The 23767-nt window shown below is 60.4% G+C and overlaps 1 protein-coding gene across 1 annotated transcript in view; it reads right to left on the bottom strand.

The window, feature by feature from the left end:
* USP24 (ubiquitin specific peptidase 24) overlaps positions 1-23767 on the bottom strand; it is a 52881-nt gene that overhangs the window by 11299 nt on the left and 17815 nt on the right. The window contains exons 11-48 of the mRNA XM_038752085.1: positions 23592-23706; positions 23165-23268; positions 21876-21983; positions 21373-21468; positions 20772-20933; positions 20646-20693; positions 18921-19028; positions 18343-18495; positions 18018-18149; positions 17727-17838; positions 17119-17195; positions 16066-16206; positions 15872-15925; positions 15449-15564; positions 15092-15158; positions 14436-14546; positions 13338-13436; positions 13056-13208; positions 12717-12802; positions 12222-12315; positions 11867-12022; positions 11350-11447; positions 10830-10925; positions 10448-10700; positions 9730-9889; positions 9350-9505; positions 8785-8855; positions 8443-8603; positions 8135-8196; positions 7617-7808; positions 6903-7020; positions 6263-6407; positions 5694-5813; positions 4776-4901; positions 1755-1853; positions 795-877; positions 374-515; positions 85-204 (exon numbers count right to left, since the gene is read on the bottom strand). Of these exons, the coding sequence (XP_038608013.1) occupies positions 85-204; positions 374-515; positions 795-877; positions 1755-1853; positions 4776-4901; positions 5694-5813; positions 6263-6407; positions 6903-7020; positions 7617-7808; positions 8135-8196; positions 8443-8603; positions 8785-8855; positions 9350-9505; positions 9730-9889; positions 10448-10700; positions 10830-10925; positions 11350-11447; positions 11867-12022; positions 12222-12315; positions 12717-12802; positions 13056-13208; positions 13338-13436; positions 14436-14546; positions 15092-15158; positions 15449-15564; positions 15872-15925; positions 16066-16206; positions 17119-17195; positions 17727-17838; positions 18018-18149; positions 18343-18495; positions 18921-19028; positions 20646-20693; positions 20772-20933; positions 21373-21468; positions 21876-21983; positions 23165-23268; positions 23592-23706 (4494 nt within the window). The remainder of the gene's footprint in view (positions 1-84; positions 205-373; positions 516-794; positions 878-1754; positions 1854-4775; positions 4902-5693; positions 5814-6262; positions 6408-6902; positions 7021-7616; positions 7809-8134; positions 8197-8442; positions 8604-8784; positions 8856-9349; positions 9506-9729; positions 9890-10447; positions 10701-10829; positions 10926-11349; positions 11448-11866; positions 12023-12221; positions 12316-12716; positions 12803-13055; positions 13209-13337; positions 13437-14435; positions 14547-15091; positions 15159-15448; positions 15565-15871; positions 15926-16065; positions 16207-17118; positions 17196-17726; positions 17839-18017; positions 18150-18342; positions 18496-18920; positions 19029-20645; positions 20694-20771; positions 20934-21372; positions 21469-21875; positions 21984-23164; positions 23269-23591; positions 23707-23767) is intronic.

A 23767-nucleotide genomic window follows, 5' to 3' on the forward strand; every position in this document is an offset into this window, starting at 1 on the left:
CAGGGAGGGAGGTGGAGCCGAGCGGCGGGCAAGGGAAGAGGGAAGGAGGAGGGGCTGACAGTGGCGGAGGGGCGAGGTAGTTACCCGTATCTGCTCATCGTACTTGATGGATCGTCCGCTCTCCCAATCAAAGCCGAATCGCATGAGGTGGATGACCAGGAGGCTGGGCAGGGCCTTGATGCAAGTCCGCTTCACCGTCGTTCTCTACGGCGAGAGGCCGGACCCACCGTGACTCGTGGGAGACTACGCGTCCAAACCCACGGAACCAGCCTGGCTCCAGGTGGGGCAGGACCCGGCCCCGACAATGCAAACACGTGGATGATCCGGTCTGACTCCAGGAGGCCGGGGCACCACAGACCCGTGGACACGATACCTTTTCTTTGCACTTCTCACAGTAGTAGGCGTTGCTGCCTTCTAGGACTTCGCCTCTGACAAACTGATCCAGGGAGATCTCTAAGCTCTGACAGGACGTAACTCCCAGGTTGAGGGCCATGAAGGCTTCTTCTCGTTCGTACCTGAGTCGGTGAAAGAGGGAAGAGTGAACAGATCAGTGGTCTAAGCGGGAGAGTGAGGGCTCTCTGGTCCAACCCACGCTGAGCTCGCCCCACAGCCCTGACGGAACCCGGCCCACGAACCAGGCATCGGCAGTGAGCGTGACACCTCAGTGGCTTCTCCTTCTGAGCCGAAGTCACAGCCAGGCGGGATCCCTTACTGCCCTGATCCCACAGCCCCAGCAGCCCAAGTGAAAGCCAGGCGGGAAGCCCGGGGGTCGGCGGGCCACGCCCGACACTGACCTGTGCGGACAGTCCTTGCAGATCTTCTGATCAGAATAGACGCCCTGGAAGGTGTTCTTAAATATCTGCTCGCGGCCCATTTTCTGTAGGGGCAGAAAGTGAATACAGGAGTTGCCTGAATTCTTTGGCTTATCGAGGCCAAAGGTCCAGAAACCGGCCCCTCAGAGCTCTCATCCACCACGGTGCCCAGCACGGAGTGCGGCACGGGGTTCTGCTACAGCACTCGGGTCACACTCTGCAGGGCACCCGGCAGTCGGGCAATATGCTCTTCACAGCCCTCCGCCCAGAGCCCGGTACAGCGTTTGGCCCCTTGCTCAACGTGGCCCCGGATTCACACCTCCCGCTGCTCATCCCAGTTGGTCAGGCTGACCACCTCGAGACAGTGACGAGTCAAGAATGTTGACCCCAAGTTCTTTATGGAAGAACAAGGGTCAGCTGGGAGCAGTTGTGGGTTGTCCAGAGTGAACACGTCTTGACCGCTCTCTGGGCATCAGTAGGCTGCAGCAGGAGTAGCCCTGGAAAGGGGTATGGTACCCCGGTGGTCTGACAGGACGGAGACCACCCAGCAACACTGGAGAGCCACCCAATGGAGAAGCCATGGCTCCTGGTCAGAGGATGGGATGTAGAATTGCCTGGGTCCACCTCCCCTTCTGGGTTCACTGCCCCCAAGCTCCTGCCCCATGACCATTTTCTGGGTCCAGGGTGCCATTTTACAAGGCCCAGGAACTCCTCTCCGAGGCCCTCGGGCCTCTCTCTGCTGCCGACTGGCCCAAGCTATGGGCTGGCCGGGAACTCCAGGCGGCTCTCCTCGGGCCACTGTGGCCCAACAGGTCAGAGTCGGGGTGAGGAGCCCTGGGGGCAGGGGACATTCCTGGCCCCCCAGAACCAGCTGACTGGCAGGTCCCAGGGCCAAATGACGGTTGGCCCGCACCAGACCTCGTTGTTGCCCTTGGCTTCTACCTTGAGGCACTCGTCCAGTTGGTCAATGAGGCTGGTGAAGAATTCGTAGGCGTCCTGCTGTTCTCGAACGTAAAGCTCCTTATTCCACATCTTGAAGATCTGTTGGAGCAATGGAAGGCAGGTTCACTCAATTGTATTTACTGAGCGCTTATTGTGTGCACAGCATAAAGGGTATGTTCGAAAAGGGTCCAAGGGACGGCCCTGTAGGAAGTGACCCTCTATTCAACAGGTTCACTCATTCAATCGTATTTACTGAGCACTTACTGTGTGCACAGCATAAAGGGTATGTTCGAAAAGGATCCAAGGGACAGCCCTTTAGGAAGTGACCCTCTATTTAACAGGTTCACTCATTCAATCATATTTACTGAGCGCTTACTGTGTGCACAGCATAAAGGGTATGTTCGAAAAGGGTCCAAGGGATGGCCCTGTAGGAAGTGACCCCCTATTCAATTGTATTTACCGAGAACTTGTGTGCAAAGCAATGTACTAAACGCTTGGGAGAGTACAATATAACAAGGGACACATTCTCCGCCCACAATGAGCATACAGTCTAGAGGGAGAGACAGATATTAACATAAATAAATAGTAAATTCTAGATAGCCTCTCTGCTCTTGGGGAGAGAGAGAGAGAGAGAGGAAAGGCTGCGAGGCAGAGAACAGAGGAGAGGGAGAGAGAGAGGAGAGGGACAGAAAGAAGACAGAGAAAAAGAGGACAAAGAAGCAATGGTGGGAGATAGAGGGGGAGAGAGGGGAGGGGGAAGAGAGGCACGGGGGAGAGAGAAGGGCATGAGAGAGCACTAAGAAAGCAAGAAAAGGATCTGGAAGGAAGAGGAAACCCCAAGCTGCAGAGGTGTTCAAGAGTTCACTCTGCTCCTGAGAGCTGCCCCGCTCCTGGGGGTGGGGACAGTCAGGCAGGAAGGAATGGGAGGGAATGCAGAGCTGTGGCCAGCCATGGGACTCAGGGCCCATCCTCCCTCGGCTGAGGAACCAACCCTATCTCTGGGCTGGACAACCTGCGGATGATCTGGTGAAGCGGCAAAAACCGGAAGGCCAGGGAAACAGACAGAAGGGTTGGGATGGCTCCCCTGGGACCGCCTCGCCCAGCAGTTACTCATCCTGCTATGCTCCCGCTTTTCTCGCCTTCCTGTCTGGTCACCCCCGTAGGGACGGAGCGTGTCTGCTGATTTAATGCCCCCTGGACCAGTGCTCAATCCAGTGCTCTGCACTGTGTAAGCCTTCAGGCAATATGGCAGATGAACTACTTGAGCTGAGAGAGTTGTGGGGGTCTCTACGGGGTCTCAAGGAGCTGGTGAGGGTAGCACGTTCCCCCTCTCCTCCCCTTGACCAATGGGCCGAAAGAGAACAAGGCAAAAAACGTAGAGGCCTGGCTCAGCATGCAGAAATGGGGGTTGGGGGAGCCCCAAGGGAGGGCGGTACGGAGGTGTTCCAGGGTGGTGTGGGACACAGTGGTGAGGGGCTCCTTTCTGAAGCATCAGAGGACCTGGGTTCTAATTTCAGCTCCAGCACTTGCCTACTGCATGATCTTGGGCAAGTCACTTCACTTCTTTGAACCTCAGTTTTCTCACCTGTACACGGAAATTCAATACCAGTTCTCCCTTCTCCTGGGTAGGGCAGGGGCCACGTCCAACCTGATTATTAACCTCCTCATCGGGCCTCGTTCTCACCTGTCCCACCGTCGACTCCTGACCCACGTCCTACTTCTGGCCTGGAATGCCCACCCTCCACACATCCCCCAAACTAGCTCTCTTCCTCCCTTCAAGCCCTACTGAGAGCTCACCTCCTCCAGGAGGCCTTCCCAGACTGAGCCCCCCCTTTTTCCCCTTCTCATCCTCCTCCTCCCCATCGCCCCACAGCCCTACTTCCTTCCCCACAGCACTTGTATATACTTGTATGTATTTACTACTCTATTAATGATGTGTATATAGCTATAATTCTATTTATTCTGGTAGTACTGACACCTGTCTACTTGTTTTGTTCTGTTTTCTGTCTCCCCCTTCTAGACTGTGAGCCCGTCGTTGGGTGGTAATAATAACAATAATGATGGGATTTATTAAGCACTTACTATGTGCAAAGCACTGTTCTAAGCGCTGGGGAGGTCACAAGGTGATCAGGTTGCCCCACGGGGGGGCTCACGGTCTTAATCCCCATTTTACAGATGAGGAAACTGAGGCCCAGAGAAGTTAAGTGACTTGCCCAAAGTCACACAGCTGACAATTGGCAGAGCCGGGGTTTGAACCCATGACCTCTGACTCCAAAGCCCATGCTCTTTCCACTGAGCCACGCTGCTTCTCTGGCCATCTCTGTATATTGACGATTTGTACTTCCCAAGCACTTAGTACTGTGCTCTGCACACAGTAAGCGCTCAATAAATACGACTGAATGAATGAACTATTCCCGTGAGCAGTGTAGCCTCGTGGAAAGAGCACGGGCCTTGGAGTCGGAGGACTTGGGTTTTAATCTCGGCTCCTCCGCTTTCCTTCTGTGTGGTCACGGGCAAATCACTTCACTTCTCTGGACTTCAGTTACTTCATCTTTAAAATGGGGATTCCATGCCTGTCCTCCCTGCCTTCTTAGACTGTGAGCCCCAAGTGGGACAGGGACTACATCCTACCGGATTAATCTGAATCTATCCCGATGCTTACAACAGTGTTTGACACATAGTAAGTGCCTAACAATAACATCTTCTATCTACTCAAGTGCTCAGTAGAATTCCCAGCACAGAGTAAGAGGTAAAAAATTTTTACCACAATTCCTGTACCTAACAATCAAGGCGTCTATGTGTCATGAATGGCAGGGGACAGACCTGCCTCCACGGATGCCTGGTGACCATCGGCCAGCACAGAGCTCCGGCCCCCGGCTGTCACCGGTCCCAGAGGAGAGGAAGCCCTACACGCGAGACCGTGGGGTCCGGGACGCTCTCCCATGGCCCCACACGGAGCCCAGCGGCGCAGGAGCCTGGGGGGAAGAGGGGCGGGTGGGCCCACGGCCAAAGGGTAGTTACCTTCCAGAAGTTCTCGGGCACGTAGTACTGCAGCTTGCTCTCCATCAGGTGCCCGAACAGGGACTGCACTTGGTAGAAGACGCTGTCGTCGGGGCTGTCAAGGTCGTCGTCAAAGGACAGCAGGGACTAGAGAGGGACAGGGAGATTCAGGACGGGGCATGGAGCTGATCGGGGGCAGGTGGACGGGTGTGTACATGCAGACAGCCCGCTTGCTGCCTGGACCACCTCCTTCACTGTACCTTGATCTTATCTACCTCACTGCCGACCCCGTCCACATCCTCCCTTCGGCCTGGCACGCCCTCCCTCCTCAAATCTGACACTGACTATCCCTGTTTCAAAGCCTTATTGAAGAAACATCTCCTCCAAGAGGCCTTCCCTAAGCTCCCCTTTCCTCTTCTCCCATTCCCTTCTGCATCACCCTGACCTGATCCCTTTATTCATCCCCCTCCCACAGCGTTTATGTACATATCTGTAATTTATTCATTTATATTAATTACTGTCTTCCCCTCTAGACTGTAAACTCATTGTGGGCAAGGAATGTTCCTGTTTATTGTTATGCTGTACTCTCCCAAGCACTTAGTACAGTGCTGTGCACAGAGTAAGCGCTCGATAAATAATGATTGAATGAATGAATGACAGTGCGCCATATTCAGGGCTGTGTGGCTGTGTGGACCACATACAGCATGGCATGGCAGCAAGGGGTGTGTGTGCCCTACCTACAGGGCAGTACGGCTGCATGGGAGGGCACGCGTGGTGCACATAGTGCGGTGTGGCTATGAGCGTACCGTATACAACGCAGTGTGACTCCATGGGGGACGTGTGCACCGTGTACAGTGCGGCATGGTAGGGGTGGAAGGCATGCACACAGCGTGCAGTGGGGGTGTGTATGCACAGCATCCATCTGGGAGTGGGGCGTACCTCAGGGAGCCCGGGCTGCATGTACAGCTGTTGGAAGACGGCATTCATGTAGCACGTGGCCCCGCCGTTCTTCAGTCCCACAAACCCTGAGGGTGACCGGCTGTCCACAGGTGGCAGGTACTGGGCGTGCCCCAGCAAAGCGGGCAGGCGGGCGAGCAGGCAGGTGGGCAGATGGGGGAGAATTTGCATTTCCACTCAATGGCTTTCCCCCAGCTCCGCCCGCCAGCCCTCTCCATCATCACCCCAGGGGTGGGCACCACACCTCACACCTCCCCCTCTAGACTCTAAGCGCGCTGTGCATGGGGAATGTGTCTGTTTACTGTTCTATTGGACTCTCCTAAGTACTTAGTACAGTGCTCTGCACAAAGTAAGTGCTCAATAAATACAGCTGAATGAATGAATGAGCTGTGGCTCATGGGGTGGGCAGGGCACAGCTTGGGGACCCTGTATGGGCCTCGCGTCCCTGGAAAAGAGCGGATCGGGTCAACCACGAGGCCCGCAGAGGGACCGGTAAAGAGGGATTGGGGGGGGGGGGGGCGGGGCAGGGCAAGGCAGAGAGCTGAGCTCACGTCAAACTCCTTGGTGAGGGCCGGGTCGGGCTGGTGGTGCATGGACAGAAGCTCGGTGGACACGAGCTGCAGGTTGGCCGGGGAGCTGTCGGCCAGCATGACGAGGACTTCGTAGGCAGCCAGGCGGCTGTTGGCCGTGCTGCACCTGGACAGAGCGGGGTCTGGGGTCAGAAGGGCTCGGTCCATCCGTGCCTGGAGGAGGGGGAGGTGGCTGCCAGGCAGGCTCAGTGGACTGGGGAGGGTGGCACTAGGTTGTCTGTGGGCAATCTTCCTTCGCCAACTTGGGTGACGGCTCTGATGCTGGGCTCCCTCCCCCCGCCCAGCCTCACCCACTGCGCTGGCCAGGGGACCAGGGGCTCAGCCTCTTCTTGGCGCAGACCCGAGGCAGAAGCCACTCTGCCCTGGCCGCTGTCAGGTCAGAGTAGAGGGCAGCCCTGGCTCTCCCTGCCAAGGCCCAGCAGTGGCCCTGCAAGAGGGAACCAGACGCCCCCCTCACCGGCACCCTAGGATCCCCGGTCTCCCTCCCACCCCATTGGGCCGAGGGAGAGCCCGGGTAAGTCGGGGGCCCAGCCTGGCCTCACCGGGGACCCCGTCCCGCCTCCCGGGCAAAGGGCCGGAACTCGGGGGTCGGGGTCCGTACTTAGGATGGAAATCCTGCTGGCTGATGGCCACGCTGCCCACTGGACAGTGGCTGTTCAGGATGATCCGTGACGCCCGGAACAGGAAGTCATCCAACAGGGGTTTGATGAGGGACGATCCTGGAATGGAGCCGCATCCGGCCCCCATGGGGTTAACTGAGGGCCCGGAGCCCAAGGCCCACCAAGGACCGCTCCTGCTGCTGCCCGGCCAGCAATCCCCAGGCCCTCATCAGCAGCCATTCATGCTGACCCGCGGCAAGAACCTTCTCAGGCTGACTTCCACCCTCCCCCGCAGTCACCATCTGCCCCCCCACACCCCGATGAAGATCTGAGGGTGCCTGTGCTCCCATATGGGCTGACCAGCTGTGCCCCTCTTCTGCTCCCTGGGGGAACTCCCAACTTGGCTGCTCCTCAGGCCCCAAGTGCCCATCCAAGATCACTGGCCAGTTGGTTCTCCAAAGGGGACCCCGGGGCTCTTCATGTCGTCAGCCACGGTGCCACGCCCATGTGGCCTGCACCCCAGGGGCTCCCCAATCCCCCCGACCCCAGCCCCTCATTCCTTCGCTTGGATCCTCAATTCCTCGCTCCCCCCGACCCCAGGGTGCAGCAGCGCTTCCCGGACCCAACCCAGGCCCGAGGGCACATTCATGATCCTCCTCCCGGCTCCCCTGGCAGCCCAGGCCACGGGGTCGGATGTGGGGGAGATATGGTCATACCCAGCACTTCCTTCTCCGCCCCACAGAGAGAGAGCAAGGTTTTGATGAGGCGGAGGTGTCCGGCCAGTAAAACGTTGTCGGCCTCGCTGGTCTCGCATTCGGCCGTGCGGCTGGGCTCGAAGTTGTCCAGCCAGGTGATTTCGTCCTCCAGCATGGCGGCCGGGCTGACCTGCAGCTGCTCCATCTCCGAGGCTGTGGGGAGGGCGGGTGGCCGGTGGGGAGAAAAACCAGGCTCAGGCCCAACCCAGGACTCGCAGCCCAAACCCCAAATCTGGAGCCCGAACCCTGGATCCGGGAACTTCAACCCGGAGTCTGGATCTGGAACCCAGAGCCCAAACCTTAAGCCCTGAACCAACAGGTAGCCGCTCAGCTGATTGTGCGCTCTACCCTTGCCCTGTTCTTGGCCAGATCTCCCAGGCGCCGGCATGAGTGGGTGGACTGGCGGGGGATGTGCGAGCATGGGTCACGGGGATGGAGTGGGAGGCGCTTGTGGTGGCGGAAAGGCAGCACCCACTTACTTGTCAGGTCGTCGAGGAGCTGGCAGCGCAGATCGAAGTACTCCGTGCACTGGGACAGCAGCCTACATGGGCGATAGGCCGCCGTTACTGCATCCGCTGCCCACCCGCCCGTATGCATGTAGTCGCAGGAAATACCCGCTGCTTGCCCCAGCCACCCCAGCTCCCGTCCACGAGTCCAAGAGCCTGCCCAGAGACAGCGCCTGGGGCTAGCGATGGGGAGGGAAGCAGAGCACCAAAGGAGGTGGGGGATGGCAGGAGGAGGAGGCCGGCGGAGGGATGGGGATCAGTCCCTCCGGGGCTGCGCTCACCGCTGGTTGGCCCCACGCATGACACTGGTGGGAGACCAGAGCGGCAGCTGGGCAGATAGGACCAAGCCCAGCAGGAAATGGTTCGGCTTCTGCACGTCTGGGTACGGCGACGTGTCTGTCTGGCTCAGGCTGTACAGCTGGTCGCAGGCCGCGCGGCGGATCTGTAACCACAGTAGCACGTGAGCCAGGGCCCGTCGCCCTATTTCCCGCACCCGCCATCCCCAGGACCGGAAGAGGGAACTGTCGAGTGCCGAACTGTCGAGTGCCGACGGTTTCGGTGGTCAATTCGGTGCGGTTTTGGGGGCGAGATGGCTGGCACTGGATGGGAGGGTGAATGCTGACCTCGGCGCTCGGCGATCCCAGCAGGATGTCGATGACAAAATCGGCCACGCCAGGCAGGGTGTAGAAGGAAGCTGGAGACGAGGAGGGCAGAGGATGGGAAGGATGGAGGAAACGGGATTAGGCAATGGAGAAGCAGGGCAGACCAAGACCCCAGGGTGGACGCGGCATCGGCCAGAGACCAACACTTTCCTGGGCCACGGCAGTATAGGAGCACACCTGCCCTGGACCGGAGGGTCGAGGGGGCAGTCGTGGAGGGACAGGGGTCCTGGCCGCAGGCATGACGTGATGGGGGTGTGGCAGAGGTCAACCCCGACTTGGGAGACCGCCTGGCCCAGACGCAGAGAGCAGTGGCATCACACGCTTCCCGCTACCTTGGCCCAGCCCCAAAGGGCTTCCCACTTCCCACTCCGCCCCCTCCAGACCCCACTGTCCATCCTCAATGGGCCCACCTGCCGGCCCAGGCCTCTCACCCAGTGGTCTGTCCCCCTGCCCGCTCCCGATCCACCCATCAACCGGTCCCGCTGTCTGCCTCCGATGCCCCCACCCGCCAGCCCACGCCACTCACCGAGCTGCTGACTCCGGAGCTGGAGGCACGTGACCAGGAGCGACAGGGCCTCGCCGGCGACCAGCGCGTCCTTGGTGGGCACTGCCCGCTGCCGCCTGCAGATCCCCGCAGGGAGGGCGACGGCATCCCCCTCGCTCCCTGAGCTGCAGGTGCTGCCTGTAGTCCGGGGTGGCCCCGCGGGCCGAGGGGTGAGTTTCCAGGGGACCCTGCCCCTGACACCCGGCCCCTGCCGCTCTCCGTCGCCCCGGTGGTTGGAATGGAGCCCAAGATGAACCTCCCATTCTCGGAGAGGCGGATGGGCCGCCGGGGCCTCCCTGAAGCTGGCCACTGTGGGGACCGCCCTCCGGGGCCCGTGACCACCGCCCACCGATCAGACGCACCTGAGCTGCTGAGCCGGTGCCGGCCGGTGCCAGGAAACAGGGCTGCAGTCTCGCGGATGGGCAGGCTGCTCCCCACCAGGTCCAGCCTGCCCGCCGCCGCCGCCCACGACAACCTCGTGAAACAGGCCACGGTGCACGTGAAGTCGTCGACGTCCATCGTCTGTGGAACCGGTCGGCGGAGGAGAGGGGGGATGACACAGCGCAGCGAGTCACTTCTGTGGGGCTCCGTGCCACCGGCCCACTCCCACACCGGCCCGGCCCAATGGGCAAACCACAGGATGGCCAGTTAGAGGACCTAGGTTCCAGCCAGCCACGGCTACCCCCAGTCTGCTGTGTGACCTTGGGGAAGTTCACTTCACATCTCTGGGCCTCAGTTTCCTTCTCTTTACAGTGGAGATCAGATCTCCGCTCTATCACCCATCAATCAATCAATCAATAGTATTTATGAGCACTTGCCAGGTCAAGTGCACCGTGCTAAGCACTTGGGAAAGACACGGCAACAGAGTCAGCAGACCCATTTCCTGCCCACTCTCCGTTTCTCTTAGACTAGGTGCCCGGTGGGGGAACAGGGATGGTGTTCGCTCTGATTCTCTTGTGTCTCCCCAGGCCCAAAGCGAGAGTGTGATACCGCCGTCTTCATCATCATCACGGCCACGACGAAGACCGCAGGCACGGCCACAGCCTCACAGTCCCACCCGGGATCGGGCCGGGCACTCACCTGAATGGCGACGCGGGCGGCAGGGATAATCTCTTCCACCCGGATGGAGGAGCGGTCAGAAACGGACAGCTGGCGGTACGAGGAGGAGGAGGACGATGACTTCTCGGGGGTCCCGCAGAGTGATACCTGGCGCCCGCCCTGCCGACAGATGGGCCGGAAAGGCCGTGACGAAAGTGCCTCCAGGCCGCTGCCGCCGTCCTTGCTGAGGTCCTCGTCCAGCAGGGTGGGCATCGTCTGACCCACGAGCAGGAACCTAGGCGGAAAGGCAACGTGCCAGGCCAGCACCAGGCACCCTGATCGGAGACAGGAGTTGTGGGGGGCAGCGGGCGGGGTCGGGAGGCAGAGTCGGAGGGAGGCGAGGGGCCCATACGATCACACACACCGTGCGAGCTGCAGGCAGATGGAATAGACGCCCTGCCTCGTCTCGTAGTCGACCTCGGACGGGATGGAGTCACGCTGCATCACGTTCACCACCAGGCTGGGAGAAGCGGAGATGGAGAGACGTGGGAGGAGGAGGGAGAGAACCGCAGGACTCCTGGCTCTGGGGAATCCAGGACCTGTGACTGGCCCAAGTCAGCTGGCGGCCAGGCAGACCCCTCCCCCTGGGCCCAGAAGAACGCACCCACCCAGTCGCTCCTGAATGCCCTTAGCCCCAGGGCCCCTGCACTGCTTCCCCCGGGGGTTGTCATGGCTCCAACCGGCCCGATCCCAGAGGCCTTGCCAACTGTCAGTCAGCACCCCTGGCTGAGCGCCAGCTCCCAGCTAAGCACTGCCAGCTGGCGACCCCGACCCGGCAGCCAGCTGACGACCAAAGACGTGGAATTGGGGCCACTGTTCCAGACGGCTTCTGCCATCACCACTGGAGACCGGGGCTGGGTTGAGGGTAGGCGGCGCTGACTCACCTGAGGCCTCCGGCCTTAAGGAAGTTCTCGCAGAAAGACTTGGCGCAGTTTCTGGCCATCTCGTCGTCTGCGGTGGGCATCAGCTTGGAACTCAGGACCTGGGCGACGCATGGGCCTGGTTCCCGTCCCACCTCCTCTCTGCCCCTGCCCCTACCGCTCCCTTCACTCTCCAACCCCACTAGTCCAGCCCGGGGCCTGTCCTCCGGGTCTCGGTCATTCCTCTAGGCCAGTCACCGAGACCACGTCCCTATCGCGTGCCGGGAATGGGGCTTGGACTAAAGGAAGACACAACAAGGGCTGATGGTGCGTTTCATGAGAGGAGCAAAGCCCAAATTCCCTGCCCCAGATTCTGTGCGGCCTCTTCCTACCTGCGCCGACGTCAAACAAGCCCAAGTCTCCCACAGGGGCTCCTTGATGGACGTCCGGGCAAGAGGGGGTCCAGGGGCAGGTACAGAGCTCAGGACGCCTGCCCGACCTCCCTCCCAGGCCCAGACGGAAGCGGGGGCGGTATTCTGACCTCGAGGTTGTAGAGCACACGGAAGGCGGACATCCCAGGAGCGAAGGAGCGGAACAGGCTCTCCAGGATGGAGCTGGCACCGGGCTGGTGCTGCTGCTTGGAGGACAGCGATGGGGATTTGGATGGCTGGGGGCTGGATTCTGACAGCAGCGTTCTCTGCAGGGGAACAGACAGCCACTCCGTGAAACTTGGCCTGCCTAGAGACAGCCCGAGAGGCCTGCTTTCGGGGGCGCGGCGGTGAGGAGTCTGCCAAGTTCGGTGACCGATGGCTATACCCATCCCAGACCGCTGAGGGGGGGGGTGGGGGTCGGGGGTGGGGATGGGGAACGAGGGTGACCTCAGGGTGTCCTTGTACCTTTCTCCCCAGGGAGTCAAGCTGGTCGAGGGCCTCCTGGATGGCGGGGTCGGTTGGGATGAGCAGGAGAAGCTTGCGCACACGCAGTGTGATCCTAGGGGTCGGGACTGTTGAGCCCCCTTTTCCCTCTTCCCCTCCCCATCCCCCCGGCCCTACCTCCTTCCCCTCCCCACAGCACCTGTATATATGTTTGTACGGATTTATTACTCTGTTTATTCTACTTGTACATAGGTACTATTCTACTTTTTTGTTAACATGTTTTATTTTGTTGTCTGTCTCCCCCTTCTAGACTGTGAGACCACCGCTGGGTACGGATTGTCTCTATACGTTGCCAACTTGTACTTCCCAAGCGCTTAGTAAAGTGCTCTGCACACAGTAAGTGCTCAATAAATACGATTGAATGAATGAATGATTGCAGTGATCTCCTGGAGCTCCGGCCACGGGAGCCCGCCCACCCGCTACCCGCGGCCAGTCCGGAAGACCCGGGAGGCTCACCTGGGTTCCTCCAGGGTGGCCAACTGGTACAGCATGTCGAAGACGTTGCACACCAGAGCCATCACCACGCCTGGCAGAGACTTCTCCTGGGGGCCGGGACACACAGCACCCGTCCGTCCAGAAGCCCAGACCCGGGGCCCATCCAGGGGGGTGGGGGCACGGGAGCTGGGTGGGGGGGGGGGTGGACAGGCGGGGAGATGGACAGATGAGGGTCAGGAGGACGAATATAAGGACAGGGAGGCTCGAGTAGGGTCTCGACTAGTGGAAGCCAGAGTACACGGAGCCTGACTGGTCAAGCGGACCAGTCCCCATCCCAGGGGGCTCCTTGGGACCGGATACCTGCTCCATGACATACGACGAGCCAAAGACGCTCCCGGAGGAGTCGGCTGAGCTTGCGGACGGCGTTCCGCTGCCCAAGGTCTTCACGGTGAGGGCCTGCTCGTCAGAGAACCCCAGCTGGTGGAGGAGCTTCTGGTCCTTGCTGACGGTCAGCTGCAACGCACCAGGCCCCGGGGATGGGGAGAGAAGGGGGAAGGGAGGGTGTCACGGGCTGGGCCGGAGGTGGGGCTGGGGGACGGGGAACAAGGGGGTGGAGGATAAGGAGGAATGGGCCCGACCCACCAGGCTGTCATTGGCAAAGATCTGGATGTTGTCCACAGGCGCGTTGAGCTGCTTGGCGACTTTCCAGCGGATGCTGCCCACCGTCTCGTTGCTGTGGGCCTGAGCGGTAGTGGGAAAATGGTTCTGGCCAAAGGGCCCAGCTCAGCACCCCACCACCCACTAGGCCTCCTGTCAGGCACTTAGTCTGTGTGTGTGTTTGTAAATGCCAGAATCTGACTGGACGGCACTAGTATCACACTCTGAATGCAGGAGTGTGTTCACAAGTGTGCTGAGGATGGTGGGAAGTGAGAAGACTTGAGTTCTACAGGTCTATGGCATTCTCCCAGGCAGGCAATCATTACGGTGTTCTGCACACAACAGGAGCTCGGCTAACTTTCCCCGGGGCAGGAATGGGCTGGGGCACCGGGCCTGCTCCCCAGAGCTGCTGGAGGGGAGCAGAGGGAATGGGAGCGAGGGGGCAGAATAAATAAATATACATAATAAGTACTTATAATATTTGCTTAGCGATTAGTATGTGCCAGGCACTGTTCTAAGCGCTGGGGTAGATACAAAATAATTGGGTTGGACACAGTCCCTGTCCCACACAGGACTCACAGTCTCAATCCCCATCTTGCAGATGAAGGAACCAAGGCACAGAGAAGTGAAGTGACTTGCCCAAGGTCACACAGCAGACAAGTGGTAGAGCCAGGATTAGAACCCATGACCTTCTGACTCCCCCAGGCCCATGCTCTTTCCACTAGAAGATGGGGGCTTCAGAGGGGATGGTGGGGGTGGAAAGGATGGGGGCAGAGAGGACAAAGGGAATGGGGACAGAGAGGGCGAGGACTTTCTCACATCAATGCCCACCGGCCATGCACAATGGCTCTCTGGCAGGAAAAGGTCCCAGGGGCAACTCTGCCCAAGAAAGGGCACAGACTCAGCCGGAACTCGCAGCCAGGCGGCTGCCCCAGAGACACTCAGCAGACGCTCCTGCCGGGCCAAGGCAGCGGGACCGTGAACAGAGAGCCCCGAGGGCCGACTGAGGCCATGGGATCTGCCCCAGGCCAGGGCCCCCGGGGCCAGGCTGGGGCCCCCCGTGTACGCTGGCGGCCCGCCCACCTCGAATGAGAAGGTGTCTTTGGTGGAGTCGCAGTTGACGCTGAGGGACAGGAGGTGGCCCTGGAACGAGGCACCGTGCGGGAGGATGGTCCGGGGCACCGAGTACAGGTCCTGTGGGGGCACCCGGCCGGGGCAGACATGAAACCACTCCCATCTGGTGGGGAACCGACAGTCGTCACCACATCCCCCACCCTCCTATAGTCTTCTAGGGGTGCGCCCGAGAGGCGCCTCCTGGGCTCTGAGCGGCTGAGCTTCTACAGAGCACCAGGAACTCTGGCGATGGCTGGGCCTCCGGCCCATCCGGCCCCAGGCTCGACTTCCGGCAGCTGCCATTCTGGACACCCACCCCGATGGTCAGGGATCGACCACCCCACACCCTGGGCTCCCCCAAACTGACTACACTTGGATTCGTACCCTTTGGGCACTTGGTATTCACCCCAACCTCAGCCCTACGGCATTTATTTATTTCTATTAATGTCTGCCTCCCCCTCTAGACCGTAAGCTCGCTGTGGACAGGGAAAGTATCTATCGACTCTGTTCTACTGTTCTCTACCAAGCACTCGGGCCAGTGCTCTGCCCGCAGGAAGTGCTCAATAAATCCCACTGATTGGATGATTCAGTCCGCCTCCCGGTCCCCCATGAGAAGTGCGACTTACCTCGACAGTGATGACATAGCGCTCGGCCAGCAGCAGCAGCCTCTCGATGACGACCAGCTTTGTAGACCTGGAGATCGGGGCCAGGCGCTGAGCTGGTGAGCCCGGTGGACCGTGGGTCCCCGAAGCCGGCCGCCGGCCCCAGGCCGGAAGGCAGCGGCTAAACTGTGCCAGGGTTGACCCCGTGACCCCGCCACCACCTTGACCGCTACCCCGAGCCCCCGTGAAGGTCACGATCCCTACCCGGCCGCCGCTCCGCAGGCCGCGGGCCCATCGCCTGCACGGCGCCTGGGGCGGCAGGGCCCAGACCCCGCGAGCTAGGCCCACACCAGCGACCTCTGAGACCCTTCAGCCGGTCACCTGTACGGGGATTGCACCGACGTAGCCACCGTCGGCATGGCCGTGGCCGTCAGCATCTTTGTGGCTCTCGTCACGGCGTGGGTCAACGTGGGCCCTCCTAGCGCCGAACTGGCCGCCTACAAAACAGCGTCCGCCACTGCTCTCCTACCCGGTGTCGGGGATGGGGGGGATGAGGTGGGGGTGTCTCTGGAGACCGGTGGTTACTGAAGGGGTCCCCCCCTCCCCATCACCGCATGTGGATCCTGGGCCAGAGCCCTACTAGGACACTGGCCCAGAGGGCCTGACTTCAGAACCACCCGAGCGTCTGCCTTCCACAGCCAATCCACTTCCATCCCCAAAAGCCCCCTCCCTGCTTGGCCCAGCCGGACGGATAGGTGGGTGGGCGGATGGGCCGGCCAGTCTAGGGGCGAGGGGGACACATACTTCCAGTCGTGTGTAACAGTCCGCGATGAACTTCTTGTGCAGCGACACTGAATCCTGTGAGGGGCAGGAAGACGGGAACGATGTCGTCAGCCTCCGACCCGTCCGGGACATCCGGGTGCGTGAGCGTGCGCACGGGTGCTCCGAGGGGCGGCCCCGAGACCACCGGCCGGGCCCGGCACGAGAGGGCTCCTCACCTTCTTGAGTCTGGGGTTCAGGTTGACATAGCTGTAGCTGATGATGAGCTGGACGGCCTCATTGGCGATTTCATCGTCAGGAGACTCCATGCACACTTTCCAGATGAAATCCATTCCCACCAACTCCAGCTTCTCCACCAACTGCCATGTGGGCGCAAGAGGGGATAGCACCGTGAATGGCTCGCTCCGACCCGGCCCCCGAGAGCTTCCCTGAGACTGGATGGTGACGGTTTGCGGGGCGGAGACGCCGTCAAGGCAAACACCCGAGGGCACCCAAGACAGATGTATCCCTCTGATTTCTCCTCGCCAGCCAGCCCACCTCCAGCCTCTCCCCATGCAATCCGTCCTCTGCTCTGCTGTCGCCACCACCCCCACTGTCACCCAGATCATCTTCCTATAGCATCGTCCCCCAGCCCCAATCTCTCCTAGGCTCCCAGGCTTCTTCCCCGTCGACTTCCGAGCTACCTCCGCACCCTGGCCCCATCTACCCTGTCCGCTCTCTGTGAACGCCAGGCCCCGGCTCATACTCCTCGCCCCTCCCAAGCCAACCTTCTGGCCAGGCCTCTATCTCCCACCTCCACCTCCTCACTTGTACTGATCCCCCGGCCTGGGGTTCCCTCCTTCCCTCCCTCAGACCTCAGTGCTCCCCACATCCAGATCTCTTCAGAAATCCCCCCTCCTTCTATTACCCTTCCCTGATTTGCCACCCAGCTCCCTGAGCTCACCCATTCAGCAGCTTTAGCAGAACTGTTTATACCTTTCCTTGGCCCTACACATACGAGCGTAATCAACTGAATGGTAAATTCTCGACTCCAATGACTCTATTTGTGACTACCTCTTTGTCTTCTTCCCGCACTGGAGCAGCAGAGACTGTGCCTCGTACTTCAGGTCGGCCCACCCGAGAGCTGAATCTAATGGCCTAAACCCAGCTGATGCTCAATCCAGCACCCTGCCCACAGTGGGTGCCCGCTGGGTGAGCGTCTCGCTTCTGGTGGGTGCTCATGAAATGGATGGAGGTGGGCAGGGATAGGCAGAGGAAGCGGACAGACTCACCAGCTGCGAGCCTTGCCGTTTCAGCCGATGGTCGCAGAGGTTCACGTTTTCAAAGAACGCCTTAAACAAGCTAAAGCCTGCGGGTGGGGCCAGAGCACTGGGTCACCACCGGTCAGTGGGAACCCGAGTGGGAAACCGACCCCCGCAATCCCATGCACCATGCATGTGTGGCCCCACAACCCCAGATACCACATTCCCATTCCCATGCATCTCCAGTCACTAGTAATAATAATAATTGTGGTATTCGTTTAGGTGCTTATTGTGTGCCAGGCACTGTACTAAGTGCTAGGGTGGATACAAGTAAATCGGGTTGGACGCAGTCCCTGTCCAACATGAGGCTCATGGTCTCAGTCCCCATTTTACAGCTGAGGTAACAGGCCCAGAGAAGTGAAGCGATGGCTAAGGTCACACAAACAGATGAGTGGCGGAGCTGGGATCAGAATCTCCTGACTCTTGGGCCTGAGCTCTATCCACTAAGCCATGCTGCTTCCCCTAAGCCTATGTGAGCCCAGGTGTCTCCTCGGTCTCCCATACCATGCCCCACCACCTCAACCCCCACACCATACCCCCCCCCGACTGCAAAAAGGGGTGAGCGGGCCCTCTCCTACCGCTCATGGTAATCTCGTAGGATTCCAGTTTCAGAATTTTTTCCTTGAAAAGCTGCTGCTGGACGTCGCTCTCCAGATCGTGCTGCCCCTTGGTGAACCACTCGAAACACATCTGCAGAGGACAACCAGTTCAGGCCCTTCCTCCTGTGGCCAGGTCCCAGGCCCCAGACCAGTAGGCACAGGGCAGAGGGCCTGGAGCAGTGAAAGCGGGGCAGAAGGTGGAGAGCTTGGAAGCCCAGGTGTCAGTGGACGGCCTGGGGGCTACAAGCAAGGGTGAGCTCACCCCCTCACCTCTCGATCCAGCTCGCAGACATCCTGTCCCGTCACCAGACACTCCCAGATCTCCTTGGCCCGGCTCCACCCCAGGTAGAGCGTAGCTTCTTGCAGGAAAAATGCCAGGAACTTGAGGTGCGCCTCTAGGTACTGAAAGAGATGGCCGGTGGCTTCCTGACCCACTCTGGGCCGGGTCCCCGGTACCATCCCAGGCGGATCGTGGTGTGCGCAGACCACAGAGACACCGGTCACGTCTGGGCTCCGTTCGGCTCCCAGCCCCAGCTGACCCCCTCGGCCGGATGCGGAGGCCGGCCCACACCGCGGCTCCTGCGGCCCCCGTTACCTCCCGGTACGTGTATCTGCCGTCCACCAGCGTTGACCCAGACAGACCCCCGGGCCCCGCCGCCGCCGCTGCTGCCAGACGGTGGCACGCCAGGAGGCTGCCCGTCACCAGCTTGACGATCTCAAAGTTCTTCTTCAGGTCCTGAATGATGCTCTGCGCAAACCCAGGGCCACGGCTACTCAGAGCTCAGCCAGAGGGGCTGTGGGCTGGAGGTGGGGCTGTCTAGGAAGAGGGGGGATGGGGCGGGGGGCGGGCCCGGGCTGCCTACCGCAGTGGGGGGATGGGGAGGGGAGTGTCGCACAGCAGTTCACCCTCAGTACTTGTTCAAACTAGGACTGGCGCCAGGAGGGGCGGTTGAGAAGCGCGCAACAACCCCTGGCATTGCACACTGGCCTGTCGAAGCCCCAGGAGACGGCCCAGAATTCTCTACATCTTCGCAAGGACCCTTCTCCAAGCCCCTGTCTCCAGAGGCTGGCCACCAGGCAGTGGGGTATGACTGGCAGGGGTGCCCCGAAGGAGGGATCCCAATGTCACCAGGGCCCACGCACCACCTTCCGACCTGTCCTCTGGCGGCTCACCTTGTCCTGCTTCTGGTAGGTCTGTTTGACGAACGAGCGGGTGATCTCGTGGAGCTGACGCAGGGCTGGTACCACCCACACCAGCTGCGGCGGGTTCTGCGGGCACACCTGTGGTCAGAGAAATCCACCGGGCTGGGCCGGACCCCCTCACCCCGGCTTCCAGACACCGCTGCTTAGGCTGGTCCTCCACTGGCCAGGTGGCCTGTGAGCTGCCGTGGAGGAGGAGGCCCCACTGCTCATGGCTGCTCGATGGCCGGGGCCTGATGACCGGGGCCAGGCCCACCTAAATCCATGCACGCGGCCCGCTTCCCAGTCCCAGTGATGGCAAGTGGACACACCCTTTGCAGAGACAAGGACTCGACTGGACCGAAGCAGCCCCCGAGCCTGAAACCCAGCCCTTCCTGTGCTCTAGCCGCCGGGGCCAGGGAACGGATGAATGCCGCCCCCGCCCCGGACAGTGGACTTCTGGCTTTGCCCGAGGCGAGAACACCGGCCGTGCCGAGTGCTGTGGGAACCCGGCCCGAGGGCTCAAGGCAGACGCCAAGTTGCAGCTGCCTAGGACTGGACTGGACCATGTTTTTCTCAACCAAGCTGGGCAAAGTCTAACGCTGCAAGAAGCAGTGAAGCCTAGTGGGTGGCGCCTGGACCCGAGGGTGAGAGGACCCAATCCCTAATCCCAGCTCTGCCACTTGGCTGCTGTGTGACCTTGGGCAAATCACTCAGTTTCCTCCCCCTGTAAATTGGAGATTCGATCCCTGTTCTTCCTCCCTCTTAGATTGGGAGCCCCATGGGGAACAGGGGCCGGAACTGACCTGACTATCTTGTATCTACCCCAGTCACTAGTACAGTGTCTGTCACCTACTAAATGCTTACCAAACACCATAGTAACAATTAGCAATAATTAAGCCTACCTAGAACAGAAGAAAAACTCTGAGCAACATTTTCATGCCTGTCCTGGCCTCCCATTCCTGACCCTCCCCGGACTCCTCCGAGAACCCAGCTTTCTCGAACATTGGTTTCTAAGGAGGCAGAGTGGGCTAGTGGGTAGAGGGCAGGGCTGGTCCAGTCCCAGTTCGAGAACCTTCACTGGGCCTCAGCAACCTCCTCTTCTTCCTCTTCTTTTCAGTGGGAAGGAGATCCCTGCTCACCCCCTCCTCCCTCCCTCCTTCCACCCCCTGGGACTGGGACCCTACCTGGGATCTGTATAGGGTTTGGCTGACCTCAGTGCTCAGCACGGGGCACGGCCCTGAGTACGCGCTAAATAGCGCACGCTAATAATCACAATGATGATGACGAAAATGACCAGGGCACTGATGTAGGGATGATCAAATGACCAATCAGCCAACGGCAGGACAAAGGGACTATGGGCAGCCCAGAGGGCTGGGAAAAAAGAAGGATCATATCCCCTTCTCTTGGCACCTGGGCACCTCAGGATGGGGTAGCCCGGGGTCACTATAAACAAATCCTCGTGGGGCCGAGTTAGAGAGCAAATTGCCCTGCAGGACACCCTGTGGGTTACTGGGAAACAAGGTCGCTGACCCCTGTGCGGGTTCCCCACCACAGCCTGGGTGGGAAACCCAACTTCAAGGTTCTTAACGAGAGAGCGGCCGCCCGGCCTCCGGGACGTGAGAGCGGCTCAGCACGGGCCGACAGACGGATGGACGGAGGGTGGGTCATGTCCCCCTTCCCCTGCCTGCCCCGACAGCCTCACCCACAGACACTCACCTTGAAACCATCCTTCTTGGCCTTCTCCAAGCCTGTCCATTCCCCAGGCTGGAAAGGAGGCGGGGAAGTCAGTGTCGCCACAGCCCCCGACTGGCCCCCAGCCCCCGCCTGCCTTCCGCCACAGACCCGTTTGATGTCTTCAATGCACTTGATGATGTAGCTCCTCTTGACGGTCTCCTTGATGGTGTAGGCGTCGCTCAGGATGGCCAGGTGCTCGTCCAGGGCCTGCTGGATCAGGCCGCCGGGCAGCGTGGGGAGATGGGCCAGGTCCCAGAGCACCTCCAGCACCTGTGGGAGACGGGCGGGTCGGCTGGGGAACGGGACCCCTGGGGGGGCAGGGGAGAGAACTGGGGGGGGGGGGGGGGGGGGGGGGTGCACCCTGGGGTAATCATGGTAATAACAACTGAGGTATCAGTACAGTGCCTGGCACATAGCACTTCACAAAGCGCTGGGATGAAGTCAGGCTGGATGTAGTCCCTGTCCCACATGGGGCTCACATTCTCAATCCCCATTTTACAGCTAAAGTAACCGAGGCCCAGAGAAGTTAAGTGACTTGCCCAAGGTGACGAAGCAGATGTGGCAGAGCCGGGATTAGAGCCCAGGTTCTCCTGTCTCCCAGGCCCGTACTCTACTCACTAGGCCTCGCTGCCGTAGAGAGAATTGGGGGTGGGGATGGGGACCCCTGGGGTAGCCGGGGGTCAGGGAGGGGCCCCAATGGCAGGCCTGCCTTTGCTGAGGTGGCGTCGAAGCGCGCTTCGCGGCCGATACGTCCGATGAGGCTCAGCAGCTTCTGTCTGACCCGGTCACTTTCGGTCTCCCAGCTCTGGAAGGCAGAGACGCCGCCAGGCGGCATTGGCAGAGCTGGGGGCGGGGCAGGAAGGCCAGAGACCAGAAGCAAGCTCGTCCCTGGCCCACAGAGCGGCATCAGGTTGGCCTCTCTGGGCATCCGGATCCTCTCCCCTCCCTAAGGGACCAGGAGCCCCAGATGGGATGGGGTCTGGGCCCGGATTGATGGCCCCATGTCAACCCTGGCTCTGGGCGCGGGCCCTGGGCCCGGTCAGCAAAGGTCCCGTGGCTGCCGCCAGGGTTTGTACGACTACTCCAGAGAGTGGTGGCTCCGAGGGAGCCAGCACGCACGTGTAAGCGTAGAGGGACCTCTTGGCTCCCGCGAGCCCTTTCCGTGGACCCTGTCAGCATTTCCCTGGGCGGGCAGGGGCTGGGTGGCCATACCTTCTGGATGAGGACAAACAGGTGACTGAGTTGGTCCGAGCTGAACTTGACGGCGGCGGCGGCGACGATGGTGTGGATGTTCTCGATCACGGTGGACGACTGTCCGCACTGCGGGACGGCAGGGGCGGGTAGGGGAAGCCGCCGGGCCCAGGAACCGGTGCGGTCCATGCCCCAGACTCCACTGTGTGGGGCAACAGACCCTCTCCCCGTGCCACCTCCCTGCCCTGAGAGAGCCTTCGGCAGGGCCCCACCCTGTGGCTCAGGAGGACCAGGTGGGCCAGAACCACTGTTTGGGCGCTCCAAAGAGCTCGGTGACAAGCCCACAGTCCCTGCGCCCGTGTCCGGTCCCACCAACCACTCCCCAGACCCCGAGGGGAACCAATCCGGGCCGCCACCCCCACCCCAGGCTTCCCGTGGCCTGAAAATCTAGGGAGGGGATGTCCTGGGCCTCTGCTACTCGACAGTTGACACTGAGACCCAAGCACTGACTGATATACTGCATTACACGGGCTGTTCACTCACTCGCTCCTCCACCCCTTGGTTATGGCTAGTTATTCTTCCTATTGCTCCCCCAGAGAGCATACGCTGTGCACACATGATGTGCGCCGGCCGGGTCCCAGTTTATGGAAGACGCGGAGCGGGATGGTCTAACAACCCCTCCCATTGGCACTTCCCCAGGGAGCCTGCCAGTTGCCACCACTCAGTCGGGGGGGAAGGAGGAGGGAGGAGAGAAGGTCATGCCACAGTGACAGCCCCTGCTACTCCCCAAGCCAAGCAGGAAGGACAGTTGTGGGGCTGTTGCTCGGAGGGAGCCCAGCTCTGCTGAGATTCACTCAGACCCCCAGCACTGAGGGGGATCAGAGGCTCTGGTCCCGTCAGCTGGCTGTTCCCTGGCTTTGCTATCCCTACCACCTGGCTCCCTGGCTCTTTCAAACCACCTGTCCCTGCCCATTCTCCCTGGCTCTGTCCGACCACCTCTGCTCACCCGCTCTCCCTGGTTCTGTCAGAGCACCTCTGCTCACCCACTCTCCCTGGCCTCAGCTCTCTCCAAACCCCTGGGCTCAAGCCCACTGGGGGCCTGGCTATCCAAGAATGCTCCTGGAGAGCAGAGGCTGCGTTCCTGGCAGGGGCTGAGACACGAGCTAATTCTCCATCTCAGAAGTTCATTAGGGCCAGATCACCTTTGGCCTAGGATCTACAACAGGGGCAAATATAAGAGTGTGCATAAAGCAGGGCAACAGTTTTTCAATCAAACCAGAGGAACAAAGAGACCCCCATATTCCGCTTACCTGTATTCTCCAAATTTTAGTGAGCTCATCTAAAGACAATTTACTGCCCAGCAATTCAATAATTCCCTTTATACGGTCACAGTATTGGGCTTGGTCTATATTACCTGATAGAAGAAACAGCACAGAGGAAAAGAGATATGTTCACAGTTGTCTTCCTACACATCAACCTGTTAATTAAGTCAGTAGCAACTTGTTCCTTTCTGAGGAGGCCAGGGCAGGAAGAGGCGTAAGCCAGGGGGAGGTCGGGCAGGAGAACACCAGGAGGAAGAAGAAGGCCGGGTGGGAAGAGGCCAGGCGGGAGAACGCCAAGTTGGAGGCGGCCAGGCAGGAAGAGAATGGGCAGGAGGAGGAGGCCGGCCGGGCGGGAGGCAGCCAGGTGGGGAGGAGGACGCCAGATGGGAGGAAGAGACCGGGAGGTGCTTTTTACCTTCCAGAGCGACGGACAGCACAGAGTTCTCCACGAGCCAGTCCAGCAGACGGTCAGCATCGATGGCGATCTTCACGGACTTAGACAGAGTGCTGTCCTCTATGAGTTTGGTGACCTGAGTGGGGAGGGAGAGCAGGCCGTGGGCTGGCGGGGCCGGGGGGCCCCCCCCACGGCCC

This window comes from Tachyglossus aculeatus, chromosome 10, assembly GCF_015852505.1.
Source record: "Tachyglossus aculeatus isolate mTacAcu1 chromosome 10, mTacAcu1.pri, whole genome shotgun sequence".
Classification (NCBI taxonomy): domain Eukaryota; kingdom Metazoa; phylum Chordata; class Mammalia; order Monotremata; family Tachyglossidae; genus Tachyglossus; species Tachyglossus aculeatus.